At 35.1% G+C, this 18,476-nt stretch overlaps 1 protein-coding gene across 6 annotated transcripts in view; it reads left to right on the forward strand.

Moving 5' to 3' along the window:
- chl1b (cell adhesion molecule L1-like b) overlaps positions 1-13,107 on the forward strand; it is an 86,226-nt gene extending 73,119 nt beyond the window's left edge. For 4 of the 6 annotated variants that reach the window (XM_053499043.1, XM_053499042.1, XM_053499041.1 and 1 more), the window contains 5 exons: positions 3,481-3,594; positions 3,898-4,059; positions 4,386-4,517; positions 4,892-4,964; positions 10,862-13,107. In XM_053499043.1, the coding sequence (XP_053355018.1) occupies positions 3,481-3,594; positions 3,898-4,059; positions 4,386-4,517; positions 4,892-4,964; positions 10,862-11,063 (683 nt within the window). In that variant the 3' untranslated portion in view covers positions 11,064-13,107. The remainder of the gene's footprint in view (positions 1-3,480; positions 3,595-3,897; positions 4,060-4,385; positions 4,518-4,891; positions 4,965-10,861) is intronic. The other 2 variants (XM_053499045.1, XM_053499046.1) reach the window with 1 other exon arrangement.
- The last annotated feature ends 5,369 nt before the right edge of the window (positions 13,108-18,476 follow it).

An 18,476-nucleotide genomic window follows, 5' to 3' on the forward strand; every position in this document is an offset into this window, starting at 1 on the left:
AAAATAGTATGATATCATATTAATAGACTGTAATATACATCATAAAAGTATCATATATATCAATATATACCCATTATCCATCCTTTTAGGAACGTCTGTAGTCCAACTAGGGACTGTGGTGGCAAATGGTGACCATTGTATTTATACCAATTTTTTCCAACCATTCAAACACTATGGAAAAATCTGCATATGCACTAATCTGTATGTCTTTAATGTGGGAATTAAACCCAGGACCTGGAGATGCTAAATGATAACCACTAAGCCACCATTAATATATAACATACAGTATAACAATAAATTTAATATTAGAATATTTATACAAGTTTTTCTTTTCCTGAAGTGTGTATACATTTTTTGACTCGACACTGGATCAACATATCATAAAAGAAGGTTCCATTAATATATGGAATAGTAATAGTAATGGCATTAATAAAAACAAACTTCAAATTGAATTGTCTATTTTATAAGAAAATTTGATATCATCTTTCCTTCATCAAAAACAGACCAAAACAATATTGTCACTAGGAGGAAAGAGGTACTGCAGAGGAAAGCGGGAATTATTACATGCTGCTATGTAAACTCAGTGTTCAGCAGTATTACAGGGAACAATTTGAGCAGTCCAGTTAATTAGAGTTCAGCATCTTTCCCTATGTGCTGCTAAAGCATGTTTCCTGGCAAATGTGTGTTACTTTCATAAAAAAAAAAAAAAAAAAGGTAGATGCTATTTGCTTTCAAAATATACTGCCTTTACCAAGCTGTCTCTTTTATGCATTTTGTTCTTTTTATTTATTATTTATTTGTTTAATTTGCCAGCTTCAACAGATGTGCCAACTTTCACCATCAGTATGACGTCTTCTTTATTCCATAGATGTAGATTTAGTGATAGTAGAGTTAACATTATTAGTAATTTTCATTACTAAATAAAAACATGCAAAGTATAGCAGGGTTCATATAGTACTGTAGTTTTTTGTGCTTGCTTTTCAGAATAAACAAACTTTAAAAAAAAAAAAAAAAAAGCTTTCATTCAGTGATTAAGATCACTATTGTGAAAATAAACAAAAAGCTGCATGTAGGGGGGGGGGACCTAATTATCAGGCACACCTTTCCTTCCATAGATGAGACAGGCCATTTAGAAATATTCTGCAATCACATGATTTTAAATCAACTAACACTGTAGAGTCCTTGTTTTCATTTAATATTTTGTAATTTGTTCTAGTCATGAATAGTCCTTTAGTTCACTTGAGCTCATTTAGGGTAGCATGCATAGATTAATTTAGAGCCAAGTAGAAACTTAACTGGAAAAAAAAAATGTAGTGGACAATTCAAGATTTAATTTTTTCGTTTCAGGACAGTCGAGAACTCCAAGAAAACCATCTGTCTCTCCCGTAGCTAAAGCCACTCTTTCGTCTCTAGGTATTACACAAGGGTTCATCATTAAAATTAGTCATGCATTGTCCAGAATAAAAAAATATTAAAAATAAGGGAATAGAAGAGAAAAGCTAATTTTTCTGTAATTTCTGTGAATTTACAAATGCAATTATTTATTTATTAGGAGGCACTTTGTCCACCTTGTCTACTGTTAAAACCTAAACCCTAAGAAGAAAGTAATTACATTTCCACTGTTTATGACAGATCAAATATGGAGCACAAATGTTATGATTTGTTGAGCCGATAAAAAAGCTCTAGTAACACAATACCAAGCAAACAGCCAGCATTTAAATTGGTAAAATTTCCTGTGTGACTGTTGGATACAGTTTGTAAATATAGATGTAAAAAACAGAACTAGATAGAGAGTCAGCTCCCACTACTTAAATTGATAAATGGTAGCAGTTGAAAGCTGTGGATTGTTGCTCCAATGGCTTCTGGTGCTTTTTGGCCTATCATGAAGACTTCTCCTATACTGCTGTGCTGGCAGATGCTTCTTGTCCTATTTAATCCCACAAAGACCCAAATGACAAAGACACAGCCAGCAGCACTCAGTATTTATAACCCCCACCCACCTCCAAAAACACAGACACAATCTATTTTATTTTTACTTGTGACATGGAAGCATGAGAGTGAACTGCGATTTATGGGAATTGCTGCTGTGATAGGGAGAAAAGAAATATGTCTGAAATTAGCAGGTGCCATTTTTGAATAGTGCGATGAAAGAAAATGTGTACAAAAAACTATGTTTAAAAAAAAAAAAAAACTCATCCTGAAGAAGGAAAGATTGTGATGGATGTTATGTTCAGATTTTTTAATCAGAGAAGACATTTCCATGTGTGGGATGTATATTAAGCAAAGCAGACAGCTAAACACCCTTTGGAAAACTGGGACACCCAAAAATTGGTGAGAACATTTAGCCCGTGTGTTGATGTCAGACCATGGTCTGTGTGCTTGACTTTAAAAAGCCCCTTTTCCCCTTTATTTGAGTATCATGGCTACCTTGTTCATTATTTAGTACTCACGGTTTGTGTAAATTCCTGAAACACAAGCTGGTTGTCAATGCATATGCCCAATCAGTAAGCTACGTCTTAGAGGCAAATTATTATTTATTCATTTAGTGTGTGGCTAAAACAGGAGGCTAAGCATGTCCTTAAAACAATACAGAAATTAAAATATGCTCAGTAGCAATAATCCTTGTGAACAAGGTTTATAATTTTGCTTCAACATTATACTGCCATTTTTCTTTTGATATTTTAAGGCCATGTCCACACATAGTGGGTATTTTTTAAAAATTGATATTTTTATCTGCTGTTTTGGCCTTTCGTCCACATGCAAACGCAATTTTGGTCATTGAAAACGGAGATTTTGGAAAACTCTGTCCAAAGTGAAGATTTCCAAAACTCAGTTTTCAGTGATTTTGGCTTGTTGTAATGTCATGTTGTGTGCCTATGATGTCAATGTCTGTGTGCTAGTCTCCTTGATTCGACGTCAGCTTGTGTTTATGAGGATATTTGTGCAATAGTGGACTTGTGTACAGTAAACTAGTGATTGTGGTAACATTGCTACTTACTGGACTATTTGCATGCTTCTACATACACATGCAGTTACTCACACATCATGTTAACGATCAGAGGTGCCTGAATGTACTACGAAGCTCACTGCTGCTACATATGAAACTTAGACGACAGAGCGATGGCAGTTTAACAACACAGGCAGCGAAGTCGAAAAATCTTTGTTTTTAAAAAATACCCGTCTACGTGGACATGGCCTAAAAGTAGTCAATCCTGTCTGTCTTTTTTTATTTTTGGTTATAATAATGCATTCAGCAATGTTCTCTAGCAGGAATCACATACAGTAGATGCTGCTTTTCCGCTAATATGTAACGTTTTATTTCTGTAATCCTGTAAAAAAGAGGGACACATGAAAACAATCCTGCTCCCCTCCTGAAATAATCAAGCAGAACTTTTTCTTAAACACAGCTCTCTTTTGACCCTCTTGACGTACACTAACAGCATTTGTTCTTATGTTATTTTCCCTTCTTTTTTCTGTTAGCACCCACTGTGTTGAACATTAGTGCCTCAGTTAGCGACAACTTTGCAAATATCAGCTGGATTCTGGGGAAGGAACAAATGGATTCAGAGTTATATGTTGCATATATGAAAAACCGTAAGCCCACCTTAACATTCATCATAGCTAAAAAGGTTGATTTTGTACCCTAATTTATATCTTTATGCAAGTCACAGATTAAAAGTAAGAAGTACACAGTGATTATAAAGCACCCACATGAAATTGATTGTTTAGATATTACATTACTGTTTACTTTTTTTGTGCTAAATTTCATTTTTAAATAATTGTTTCTGACTTAATAAAACCTTACTAACACCTCTATTTAATTAATTAATATTAACTCCAAGCTTCTGGCTTACTAACCCCTGCCTAACCCTTTCCCTGGTTATGCACCTTCTATAGGTGAAGGTAACTGGAAGATATCTGAGGTCATTAACTCCTCTAAGACTTTCCTGGTCATTAAGGAGCTGGAGCCTGGGACAGAATATACAGTGCGTGTTATGGCTAAAAGCTGGCATGATAGCTCTAGCATTTTTGAAGATGTTATCAGGACCAGGGCCAAAGGTGAGGGAAGGGGTTGTTCTCTGCCAACAAGTGTCCCATTGCTATACCATTGTCCTTAAAGCTCTTGTGTGTAACCGATTATATGTGTATCTCTAAATATTACCAACTCAATGGAAAGGAATTAGGTGCCCCCCTCCCAGCATTTAAAGTTAAATAATTGTAAAAGCAGGATTTGTATTATTCATTATTTCCATTCTGATACTTTGCAAATTGATAAGTTCCTGTAAGAAAGGATTTGTAAAAAAAAAAAAAAAAAAATCAGTAGCACCAAAAAAAAATCTAAAGTGCCGGCAACAACAAATTCTAAACAAATTGTTGTTTCTCAGGTTTGGCCAGCATTCACAGTGGAATTTCAAATCAGGGCTGGTTTATTGGACTGATGTGTGCTGTAGCTTTACTCACACTCATCGTGCTCATCGCCTGCTTTGTAAACAGGAATAAAGGAGGGAAGTATTCTGGTAAGTACCTGCATACACCCCATATCAATCTCTTTGTGGTCATTTACTAACAAGACATGATTACCATGGGCATAACAGGGTGAGATAAATGGACAGACAACATGGAAAGATGTTTATAAGGGACAAACATGGGGAAAGGTCTTTAGGAGAAACAGAATTCAAGAAATACCTGTACAATATTACATCATAAAATTTGTAAAAAGATAGAGCGACATGCGGTGTTAGCCTGAAGGTGTTGTTACACATAAAGCTTTTATATAATGGTGAAAGTATTTGACTACACAAGATGGATCCTCATTTAACTTATAGGTTTATTTACCTTAATAGTTGTGTTAGTGAAATTAAAAGAACTAAAATTATCCCCCTATTTGTAGTAAAAGAAAAAGAAGATCTCCATCCAGACTTGGAATCTCAAGGCATTAATGACGAGACTTTCTGTGAATACAGGTAGGCCAATTCTAAAGTCACACTATATAAAAATTCTGTATTTTATTGACACATTAATTTTAACCCACTTTGAGGTGTGCATATGGGTGTACGTGTGTGTGTGTGTGTGTGTGTGTGTGTGCCAAAAAGAGAGCAAGAGAGAGAAAGAGAGAGAGAGTATAGTGTCCAGATCCAGTTGCCCATGCGTGCTAAACAAATTTTGGGAAAGGTAACAAAGCAAACAAACATTTAAAAACCTAGCAACTCCAGACTGTGTCAGTGCTTCATTTCTGAGGTCTTAGTATGTAGTGCAAGTGCTGTGGTAATAATTAGGTATAATTGCATCACTGTTAATTTGAAAAATGCTTGTCTTTGTAATTAAACTTAATGGAGTATGCACAGTCCTCAGTAGGAGATAATGTAGGAGACATTCTTGTAAAAATTGAAATACATTTATCTTTGCAGCAGTGATATGTGTTCATTTTGTTATTCTTCTAGTGATCTATTTAATAACAGTTTTTGCCATCTCATTGCATATAACCCCACCATTACAAAATCTACAATATTGAATACCCAAAACATAAGTGTGGATTTTTTGTTTGTTTGTTGTAAATTTGGGATAAGAATAATAGTAGGGGAAGTAGAGGAGTAAGAGAAAAGGCAGTTGTAGTAAAAGCAAAGAGTTCATTTCATCATTATACTGTCGCAGTTCACAATCGCAAACTTTGTCCCACACAAACTAAAATGAACAAAGTTGCTCGCAATCTTAAGCATACTGTAAGTTGCTGTTACCTGTTAAACTTAAAAACATACCGGTCCTCACAAATAGAAAATAAACATTAAATAATAATAGTAATTAAATAACAATAATTAAAAAATGTATTGTACAGCAAATCACTCATTCACAATCTTCCTTTCTTTTCCCAGCTTTTCCCTATACTACTTCACTTTTCCTTTTTCAGTTTTTATTTCACCATTTCCCCTTAATTCTGAAAAAAGGTCAATGAGTAATAAACTAAACTAAACTAAACTAATCAGCTGTGAATCATGATTCTCGCTAGTCCATCTGAAAGTTAGTACATTCTATTTAAAAACAACCTTTTCATACATAGAATTCAACTGAAGAGTGTAAAAAGAATTTTGAGCCTCATACAGTATGATAATGTGGTTAATTTTGTAATCTATTGGCAGTAACCGTCATCTTAATTGCACTTAGCTTGGTGGTCCTTAGCTGTTTTTGTTCATTCCTGTTATTGTTTAGGACCATATAATTCCTTTAAATAGATTAAACTTAACAATGACAACTTATTCAGACAATTAACAGTATATAATTAAATTTAAGCTGTGCTTTAGCATGCAATGCCAGAACAGAATCAATGTCAAGCTTCATTTCCCAGAAGACATCGTTTACTGAAAGAAAGAAAGAAAAAAAGAAGTCGCCTCAACGTAAAAAAGTTTATTAATAAGTTGCACAGCTTTTTTAAAGAATACTCAACTTGTTGAGAAATTCGCTGGCCAAACAAAATATTTCACATTGCTGTTTTGTTGACACAATGTTTACCTAGGTCAAAATCTTAAGTTGACTCCAATATTAAATTCAACTCAAGATGGATTGGTTGTTGACTCAATTATATTTTTTCTATAATTGACTTTTTATCTATTATATATTTTTTTATTAAAACCACTTGACCTAACAATACTTACAATTAAAACATTCCAAAATTAGTCAAAGTTAAAGCAGTGATCTGCATAAAACAGAAAAATACAGGTTCTGTTTTGCTTAAGGTCAATAAAATACCAGAATGATTATCAGATTATTAGCAGATTCCAGCTGCTTATCAGTCTCTTACTGATTCTTTAACATTACGTCATCATAACTATTTTAAAAACCTAGCAAAGATTTAATAAACACTTTTGAACACTTTTTCCTTAATGTGTCAGACAGAAAAAAAGGCCTATGGCAACAAGTTTTTGTTTAATAAAAGAAGTTTCTCTCCAAGTCCAACAATAATTATTTGGAAACTTCTGCAAAATCACCCTGGCCATCAAGTATTATGACAACTTCAACACCTTATTCATGCTCCTCCAGTAGCTCCAAAAGGCCAGACGGCCAGTTATGTACACTTTAGCCATTATGCTTTAAAAGTATAATGTAATAGTTGTATTATGTAAATTATTTAGTTTTTGTCTGAATTCTTTTCATTGTTTCATTTTTGCTGTGCCTTTAAATTTCTTGTGTGGCTAGATGTTAGGTTTTAAAATGTAGAAGAATTGTGTCCGAGCTAAGTTTTAAGCTAAGAAAATAAGAGTTTTAGCTTGTTGTGTCTGCACCTTGATACACTTACCGGTTCGGGCCCAATCGACCGGGAGAGACAAACACACACACACGCAGGCATGATGTCTGAAGATCTCTGTTTATTCTCAGCACATTTAAACGGTGCTACGTCCCGAACTTCAAAAGAACCAGTCATTAACAAGTCAGTCATAAAGGGACCCGGAGAAAGACAGGTGAGAGGACATGCATTTGCATTCTCCTGATTAAACAAAAGGGTTCTAGCAGACAAGAGCCATTTGGATGTATCCTCGTCTGGATACAGGATTTAGATGAAGAAGGCATGAGGAAGCACAGTGAGGGTCTGTTCTCAGAGCACAGGAATCCTCTTATTAGATTACATTGTCTTACAATATTATAAAACTAATTACACTAGATTAACCGTGTTTTCAGGAAGAGTGACTAGCTTAAACACATTGAAACCTGGATTGAATCCTAATCCAGTAAACACAAAACAAAAGTTACTCAGTTATTGTTAGAGTCTGGACTTCCTCCAATTCATAGCAAATTACCTCACAATAAGTCATGTTAGCCTGTTAGTGCAAACTATCAACTCTAGCTTATGTCAGCATTAGTGGTAGGCTGTGTTGTTAAGCTTGGGAATGGGCAGACCTGCTGGTAGGTATGACCACGAATGACAAATAATGAATGTGACAACAATGAATAGGCAAGGCCTACTGTAATAATTATATTACAAATGATGAAATTGTTCAGTTGACAAAAGCTACACATAGACCTTAAAACAGAAAAGAATAATGCTTTAATTTGTTTAGGGTCTTTTGTCTCTTCTTATTCTGTGCCTGACATTGAATAAGAGATGTAGACGTTCGTTATTTGACCTGTTAAGATCTACAGCCCCCGTAGTTTGACTGTAAGGAGCCATATCTAAAGTTATCCTCCATCGATCTAGAAACCTCTATAGTTCACCTGTGGACTGTGGCTAATGGTGACCGTTATATTTATTATTATTTTGTACGACTGTGGAAGGACCTCAAATCAACATTCACATGCATATTTAAACTCTAAAGTTATCAGATCTGAAGTTATCTAGCTTTGTAAATGCTGTTTTCCAACAGAACAAGACTTTGTCTTTTAGTGCATTACAATGTTGCATCTTAAAAATGCATTTAAACTATGTATTTATACATTTTACATATTGTCATGGCATGCGCCCAAATCTATTATTGCTCCTCGCTCATTCCGTAGGATCCCTAGGTAGGTGGCACCCCCTTCTGCAGGTATGCAAAGGAATGGGGCCGCCTATTCAGGCTGGCGGGCGATAATTAACGTTAATAACAGTCCGGGCTTGCTCTGCATTATAAAAGCAAAGCGCCGAGTTTAGTCTGGGGTCTGGGAAGAACGTAAAGAGATGTGCGGTGGAGTGAAAGAGAGTGGCAAGTGAGCGGGGCGATATGACATGCCCAGGGACTTTTAAAAAAAGACACTGGAATTCCGCCCTTTGAACTGCGCAAACTCCCGTGGCACCTTCACTCCCGCACCGAGCCTGCCTTCGCGTCCCTGCCGCCGAAGAGGAAAAAGGCCACGAGGAGGATTGCATTAAGGCCCCCGATCACAGACCGGAAAGTCACCCAGACGACGGGCGTCAGTGAGGAGAGAGCTGGAAGAGACCAGGACGGCCTTCGATATATATATATATATATATATATATACACATATACATACATATATATATATATACACATATATACATATACACACACACTGTGTATACACTATGTGTGTGTATATGTATAAAATATATACACACAGTCAAGCCCGGAATTATTCATCCCCCTGCCAAATTCTGACTTCAAGTAACTTTTATTCAATCAGCAATAATAGACAAGGTACAAGAGGCCATTGTGAATAAAATTATTACTCATCTTTTATTTACATTTTAACAAAAAGTGGCATGTCCAAAATTATTCATACCCTTCTCAATAATCCATAGAAAAGCCTTAGAAAAGCCTTTATTGGCTATTAAAGCAATCCATTGCTGCATATCTCCACTGGTATTTTTGCCTATTTAGGCAAAGAACTCCAACTCTTTTGGAGGGTTTTATTGCCATCACCCTGATCTTTAGCTCCCTCTACAGATTCTCAATTAAATTTAAGTCAGGACTCTGCAAAATGTTAATGTTTTGTCTGCTAACCATGTCTTTACTCTTTTTGCTGTGTGTTTTGGGTCGTTGTCGTGCTGAAATGTCCACTGATAGCCAAGGCCAATTTTTCCTGCAGGCTGCCTGATGTTGTGGAGAATGTTGATGTATTGCTCCATTTTCATGGTGCCATTTACTGTAATTAGGTTCCCTGGTCCACCAGCTGAAAAACACCCCCAAAACATTTTTGTTTCATCTGACCATAAAACAGAAGACCTTTTTATTTGTCCAGATGAGCATTTGCAAAGGCCAAGCGGGGTTTTGAGTGCCTTATTTGAAGAAGTGGTCTTTTGGTGGTCTGCAGTGTCTTTTGAACTGTCTGCTTCATCAGATTCATCAGGATTGCCTTGGTGGTGGTTATCCTTGGATTCTTTTTCCCTCTCTCACTATCCTCCTGCCCAGCACAGGTGTCACTTTTGGCTCCCTCTGAGATTTTTCACAATGCGGAACATCTTGTTTTTTTAAATAATACTTTGCATTGTAGCCACTGGAACTTCAAAACAATTAGATATGGTCTTATAGGATTTTCCTGACTTGTGAGCAGCCACAATGCACAGCTGCAGGTCCTCAGTGGGCTCCTTTGTCGTAGCCATGACTGTCCACAAACCAACAGCAGAGAGCTTCTGTTTTTCACTTGTTGAGAGTTGATTAAAACAGCTGTTCCCAATGAATCAGGGTAATTAGGATGCTTTAGAACAGCTTGGAATATTTGGAAGGGTATAGAACTTTGGATTTTCCCATAGACTGTGATAGTCTGCAAAGTGTATGAATACTTTTGAACATGCCAAATTTGGTTCAAATGTAAATAAAAGCTGAGAAATATTTTTTTTCCACAATGATGCCTTGTATATCGTCTTATTATCTTTTGGGAGAAGCCTGTATCATTTCCAAAAAAAACTTGATGGTTGAATTAAAGTAACTTTAACTTTAAGTTTTCCAGGGGTATGAATAATTTCAGGCTTGATATATATATCTTATTTTTTTAGAGGGAGAGTGTGGGCTTGTTTACCATTAAATGTTTATAAATTATGTAATACAAGTTATATATTATCATGTATAAGCTACTTCAATATGCAGACAAATTGAACAGAGAGCATTACATTGAATATTATACAACATGCCATGTTGTTAAACTTGCTATCTTTTTTGTAGTTACTGTGAACTGTAACTTACTGAATAAATGGGGTTAATTTAAAAAACATATCACCATTTTTATAAACTGTCACAAATCATATTTGTTCATGCAATACAAGGGGAAAAATATGGCACGTAAAAAATCAATTGATCTGCTTAAGTATCCTGAAGATGGCAAATACAGGTTCATATGATTTAAGATTAATAATTGCTAATCAAGCTGGCATTTTTAAGTGTTAAATTCACTGATAAACAGCACTTCTCTTCAGTCTTCTGTCTTCTTTTTTATGCAGTGATAATGATGAAAAGCCCTTGAAAGGCAGCAGTCACTCCCTTCCTGGTGTCCTAAAGCGAGGACATAGTGGGGACAGCGTAGTGGACTATGGCGATGAAGATGCTCAGTTTAATGAGGATGGATCCTTCATTGGAGAATATGCTGGACAAAAGGAAAGGTCATCTGTGGAAATAAAAGTAACTTGTCAGAGCAAACCATAATGGACAAATCTTATTTCATAATGCTTACAGATATTTGGCACAGGGACAAAAGAGGCAAAAGATAATGTAATCCAATCAAATATGACTTTTGTTTAAAAAAAAACAGTAATTCATATGTCCATGTTATTTTATAATTTTATAAGGTCTAGTTTCACACCAAATTGTAATGGATTATTCAAACATTTTTATCTTAATAAAAGATAATAGATGTTTTATTTATACACACACACTATAAGATGTTCAGAAGTTGTTTTACTCTTAATTTGTTCTGCACTGTGAGGTCTCTGAAGTCTTTGCCTTTTTGTAGTCAACCTTTTTTTTTTGTTAGAGAACCATCATGAAACTCTTTTTTTTTCTTTTTTTTTCTTTTAGTCAAATATTATTGAAATTTTATATACAGCGCTGCATTTATTAAGTGTAATTAAATATCTGTACAAAAATCTGTTCATTAAATTATTTTGCATTTTAAAAAATATGCAGACTGGAAGATGATGAAAAAAATAGATTTTTTTTTGTCATGTTCAAGAGTTAGTACCACATTTTTATTTCTGTTGTGTATGTGTGAAGACATAAAATAATTCATCTGATTGTAGTAGGGCTTCATATTAGCCAAAGGCAAATAACTTTTTTCACCATCACCTTGTGTGAAAAAATGAAGGCAAATAAAAAAGGAACATGGCTTACAAGTAAGTAAGTTAATGCTTCCACAGGATTGAGGGGCTAAGTTTCAGCCAGTTGCTGCTAAATCATCAGCCCTTGATTAACTGAAGGTAAGCAGGTGTTTAGACATCTGTAGAAGCAGAAGTTTTGGCAACTTGCTAGTCTGGAACATTCAGATGTGTGTTAGCACCTGGTCTGGCACCTGAAGCAATGGTCTTAGAGAAGCAACTAATGGTGGAGTTGTTTGGCTTTAATGCCTAATGCCATGTTTGGTGAAAAACAAACAGCATTTTAGCAGAAACACCTCATACCCACTGTATGGAAAAGTGATGATAGATTCTTGTTTTTGCAGCCACTGGAACTGGGCCCCTTGTAGTCGACTATGAACTCCTCTGTATACCAGAGTATTCCAGAGGTAAATGTGAGGTGATCTGCCTCCCGAAAGCTAAAGCTTGGTCAAAACGGGGATATGCAACAGTACAATGATCTGAAGACACCAGTAAATCAGAATGGCTGAAAAAAAGAATTAAGGGTTTGGAATGGCCTAGTTAAAGTCCAGAACTTGACCCAATTGAAATGCTGTGGCAAGAAAAAGCTGTGCGTAAGTTAATGCCCACAAACCCTAATGGACTGAAGCAATGTTGTAATTAATAATGGACCAAAATGATGTGAGTGATTGATAAAGTAATTCAGAAAACAATTACTTACTTAAAGTTATTGGTGCTAAAGGTCATTCATTCTACAAGCTATTGAATAATGGGGTACTTGGTATTGCATAATAATAAAATGTTATATTATTAATTAAATAATTTTATTTAACTGCATTTTTTGCCTTTATTTTTGTCAAATAAATCATGGCATGGTGAAAAAAGGTTATGTTAATGTGCTTCTGAGGTTGTATTTGGCTAATACTGAGACATACTATGAATAGATGATTATGTTTTTATATACTTATTAAAATGGGGGTACTAACTTTTAAGCATGACTGTAGTCATTTTTTGTCATTAAGGGTGTAAACATATCTAGTATTCAATCTACACTAACCATTCGAATGCATACAGTGCAGTCATTATTAAGTTATTTTTACGTCTATTGATATATTGTAGTTTAAACAATATACAATACCATGATGACATAAAATATATGGTAAAATTACTTAGCACTTTTTTTTCTTCTATTTAGTTGGCAGACATTATCACCTTTATAACATTTTTAGCCTTACATTTCTTATTGTCATATCACAAAGGCTTTTCACAAATGCAAAAATGTACACATATGCACTTAAATACCAGTTCTTAATCTGAGATCAAATGTTATTCCAGCTGAGAATTAGACCCAGCATCACGAAATAAACAAAATCTTAATGTTGAGCTTTTGAGTCCTTTTCAATTCTAAGAATATTTAACTAGAAATTGAATACACGGATAACTGCTTTGACCTAGCATAAAAAAAGAGTAAAGTTGCATTTAAATTAATGTTTCATTCAGTCCCTCTCTACAAACATGTTTGTATTTGCATGGTTATGGATGTTGATTGACATTTCGCACATATTTGACATTAAATTTTATTACTTGCCTTTTTGGATTTGGTGACTTACTACTGTTTTTCTTTATCATATTGCTTTCCTTCTGAACTAGCAAACTCAGACCATATTGGCCTCTTGTCCTAAATAAATTGGCTAATTATCCTGTTTAATTTATCTAACTCATATAGCTGCTTTTATTATAAGTTCAAAATATCAGAGCAACCTTTTTAAACAATGTACAAAATGCTAAAATGCCCTAAAATAATAATTACACAAAATAGTTACTGTAGTTAACAGCATCTTTCCAAGAAAAATGTAGTAACCATAAAATTGCAGGCAAGTTGCATTCTTATTGATGATGTGAATTACAGTTAAAATTCTGTTAAAAATTGATTGCATTGAGGGCGTTCAATGATGGAAACAGAAAAGGAACAGTCAGCACTTTGGTGAGAATAATGTTTTATTTGTGTGAGTGACTAATTTTCTATTATGTTAGCTAAGTCATGCTTTGAACCTAGACAGATTTTAAAACTTGACATATTTGGCATTTTAAAACTTGACAACTTTATGGTAGTATGGTTACAGACCTGTTCTTGAAGAATTTGTTTTACTTTTACATTAGTATATTTTATCCCACTACCCCTATTTTACATATCTGATTTATTATATTTATTTTGAACACTCCGGGCCTCCCACGACCCTGTACAGGATAAGCAGTATATAAAATAAACAAGTCCATCTGATGATGCATTGTAAACAGAACTTCATAACAAATCATCATAACAAATACTGTACTAATTGATGTAGGGAAAAAAAACTGGCTACCGAATTCTACTATTACCTAGGGTGCACCTAACACTTAAGTTTGCATATCATTTGTGTATGACACAGAAAGAGATTAATAATTGAAGGCTTTGTTGTCTATTGGTCTGGCATAGGCATAAACAAATGGTTTGACATTAACAGAGGAGGACAGCTACTTGTATAGATACTCCATTCATGAAATAAAAGAACTTGTAAAGCTCTTAATTTTTATATTATATATTTAAAAAAAATCCATGCATATAGTACTTTTCAAAATCGTATGTAATTCAAAAAGATATTGGGCTTTAATAGGAGATTAATTTTATAAATTCATTTTTCTTCCTTTGCCAGAGCTCTTGCATAGAGAGAGAGAGAGAGAGAGAGATGCTTTTTATGCATGAAGGCAAAATTTCTGCCTTCTCCACAGTACTTTGGGAATATCTAAGGGAATGATCTCAGCATATCACAGCTCTGCAGCAAATGAATTGGTCCCCAGCTCTCAGGAGCTGTCAGCTATTCACTTTGTATGAAGGCTTCATTCATCACTACATTCTTTCACTCCCAGTTTCTTCAGAGACTTTCACGGTTACCAATAATATTCTGACACTTAAGAATTTGGTTGAATTTTGTGTAAGGCCTAATTATACATGAGCCGTAAAACTGCAAATACTTAACACAGCATATTAAAATTTAAATTAGAAAGTGTGTTATATTGTAAAATTGGCTTAACTAATGATAACTTCAAACAACTAAACACGTTGAACTGTTTAAGTTGACAGTTAGATGATGACAGGCTAGCACTCATAGCAAAGGCTATTTGGCTGACCATACGCACTAATGCCATCTGAGGAGGCAATTTCAATTAACCAGTTCATGCTGATGATGACAAAATGGCTTTCCTTCCATGACACATAATGGGGTAGCCATCAACTAAGCAATACCTAAAGCCGACAAGGAAGCCTCATGAGCTAAGCCAATGCTAGAAGCAGATGTCTTAATAAGAACCTAAAATAGTTGACAGAAATAATAAAATATCAACATAAAAATAACTGACTCAAGACAACTGTTTATGTATGTTAATTTGCTACTTTTAGTTGGCCTGTAAAAAATGTTTCAAAATGTTTTCTGCAAAGCCAAAGTTAGAAATGAAAAGAAGATAGCCTTTATTTTTGATTGTCATTCAAGAAACAAGTTACGTGGTCTGGTCATATAACACGGTTTATTGGTGGGAAAATTACAATGTCTAAATGATATTGAACTACATAGTTTGCTAGATCATATAATAATACTGGTTTATGTATTTTGGCTTTTAAACACGCCCAGTCAAAAGTTTGAACACACCTTCTGCTTCAGTAATTTTTCTTCATTTTTATTATTTTAAACACTGTACATTAGTACACCCAAACTATATAAAAAAAAAAAACATGTATGGAATTATATGGTAAACAAAAAAAGTGTTAAACAAAACAGAACATGTTTTACAGTGGGTACTCAATCGGAATGCCTCTTACTGCTGCGCTCACCGCCGCAGGCAAAACGACAGCGGCCAAGATAAATCAGTTGCATTTCAAAGTCATTCGTGAAATGACCGCCAGGTGGCGCAAAGTGACATTTTCACTCGCCACAGTTTTAAAATATAATTAAGTCATTAAAAAAAAATTTAAACGAAGAAATACAATAGTAATGGTCATTTCCACATGAGTACTTTATACAAAAACATGAACAATCTGAACCTGTGCTATTGATATTACAATAATGAGTAAAAAAAAAACATTGGTTAAATGTTGTTTAGACAGACGATCAAGCTCACTAGCTGACAATTTTATTTGTACAAAGAATAAACTGTTATATAGCTTATTTCTGTATCTGTTTATTGTTATTTAAGTTCTGGTTTATTTCAGGTACTTTAAAAACATTGTTGGGTTGCTCATGTTGGGTCATATGTGTCAGGGATTACCACCAGAGGGCGCCATGCACTGAGACTTCATTTTGTGTTTTCTTTGTGTTTCCTTTAAAGTTAAACTCCCTTTCCCAGAATGCACCTCGGTCAGGTGATTGAAGCGCTCACCTGAAACGAGGTGGCTCATTAGTTTCATTATAAGTAGCTGTGTGTTTAGTTGGGTCCTTGTTGTGCATCTATTTAGTGACCTTTTTGTAAATGCTCTTTCTCTGCGTCATGCCATTGCCCTTAATTCCTGGTTTGTTGTGTTCCAGTTTTGTTTAGCCCCTGTTTTGGTAAAGTTTCTCCTCTGTTCAGGGGTCCGTTCTTCGTACTTCACTTGACACATCCGAGATGAACTGACACATCTAAGATGACATCATCGTGCTAATTACGATTTGGCTAAGTTGGTTCTTCGAGCACACCTGTTGTTGATGATGATTATAGCTGGATTAAGTTGTCTAGGATTATTGCGCTTATTCGGAAAACGACCGTTGGCTGTGATGTCTCTGTAATGGTTAAAACAGCGGAGGTATTTTATTTTGGGTATTTTTAACTGGTATTGTTTGGTATAATACGCTCATAGCATAATATCTCGTGGCTGTGTGCCGCATACTGTACTCTGTGTTCCAGACTCCTTGGTGGAGGCTGTTGATGTTTGTTTTAAAGGTTTTCTTGTCTTTGAACTACACAAAGCTGTGTCTTCCCACCTGGAAGTTTCTTCAGCATACTGTATATCAGATTGATAAACAAAAGTCCTCATCTGTTACATTTTTAAGGACAACAGTTTTTTCAGCCCAAATGTAATCATCAATATTTCAAAATGTTTTATTGTTCTTGTTTTAATGTTATTTTGAAGTAAATAAAATAGTAATAGCAAAAACAGCAAAATAAATAGTTTAATGGTTTAAATAGTTAAAACGAACAGTTAAATTTTAACAAGGGGATTTTTTTTATGTCATGTGGGCATTATAAGATTGGTATAAAAAACATCTAACTAAAGTGGCAGCTGGAAAGCCTAAAAATAGATGCAGATATTTTCTAAACATGGGCTATTGTCTACTTCCTCCTCTTTCATTCACTTTTTCAACCGCACGCATAAAGTTTTCCAGAGCATAGAGGAATTTTGTTGTACTATATAATAATTGTGCAGTATAGGGACAGAATCAGGGCTTCTTATTTATCCTGAGTTGTTGTTCTTTTAGTGTTACTGTGTATGCTTTACAATGTCAGACAACACTCAAATGCGAATAATTCACCCCTCCTCAGGTGTGAATCAGCTGTTCTTACTTATACATTCAGAGAAACTAAAATCCACCTCTCCCCACTTTAAGAAACTTCCTGGATCTGAGGCTCTTCTGAAAACCTGCAGTGTTTTAGGCCTTTTTTAAAATTTGTGTTAAGTAGGTACGGTACCCAATTGGAATGGTTATTACTGTCGCGCTGACTGCCGTGTGACAAATGAGAGCGGGCAAACAGTCATTCGTAAAATGGTCGCGCAAAGTGACATTTTCACTCATTGCAGTTTAAAAATACAATTTAGTCATAAAAAAAGTTGTATCAAAGAACTACAATAGTGATGGTAATTTCCACATGGGTACTTTACACAACAAACATAAAAAATCTGAACCAGAGCTATTGATATGTACTGTACAATAATGAGTAAAAAAAAAAAAAAAAACATTGGTTAAATGTTGTTTAGATAAAAGTTCACTAGCTTACAATTTTATTAGTGCAAGGTATAAACTGTTTTATAGCATATCTCTGTATCTGTTTATTGTTATTTAAGTTCTGGGTTATTTTGGGTACTTTAAACACATTGTTGGGTCATATGAGATGTAGTGGGTCATTTACGAATGAACACCTGGTTGGGTTATTTAGACCCAACAACTGGTTTATTCGTTATTCTTTCGTTTCTCCAAATTGCAGTCTGCAAAATGTTTAAAATATTACTGTTATTGTGTTACAGGTGTAGTTTTAAAAGTTGTTTAGGCAAGAATGTGTGTATACAACTCAAAACCTCCATCAATTATTAAAGATAGCGTCTATTTAGAAAAAAATCCCTGGAGCTTTAGGAAATCTCTCTGCGCTCTGCGCATAACACCGGGCCAACTCATGTCGGAAAGAATTTTTTCTACTTATTTGTGGTGTTGTTCTTTCGGCTGCTCCCAGCAAGGGGTTGCCACAGCGGAATACCCAGTCTGGACTACAACTTGGCATAGGTTTTACGCTGGATGGCCTTCCTGATGCAACCCTCCCATTTTATCCGGGCTTGGGACTGGCACTGCATTCAGTGGCTGGGGTTTGGGCACTGGTTGGGAATCGAACCCAGGCCTTCCGCATGGCAGGCGAAACACCTACCACTGACCCACCAGTGCAACCTTTGTTTGTCTTTTACTTGTAATATTTGTTAATTTAATTTAAATAAGGTTTGGGCTCAGGACTTCGATTCGGCATCGTGATCCCCCTCTTCAATTCCCTACGT

Source organism: Clarias gariepinus, chromosome 6, assembly GCF_024256425.1.
Source record: "Clarias gariepinus isolate MV-2021 ecotype Netherlands chromosome 6, CGAR_prim_01v2, whole genome shotgun sequence".
In the NCBI taxonomy this organism is placed as follows: domain Eukaryota; kingdom Metazoa; phylum Chordata; class Actinopteri; order Siluriformes; family Clariidae; genus Clarias; species Clarias gariepinus.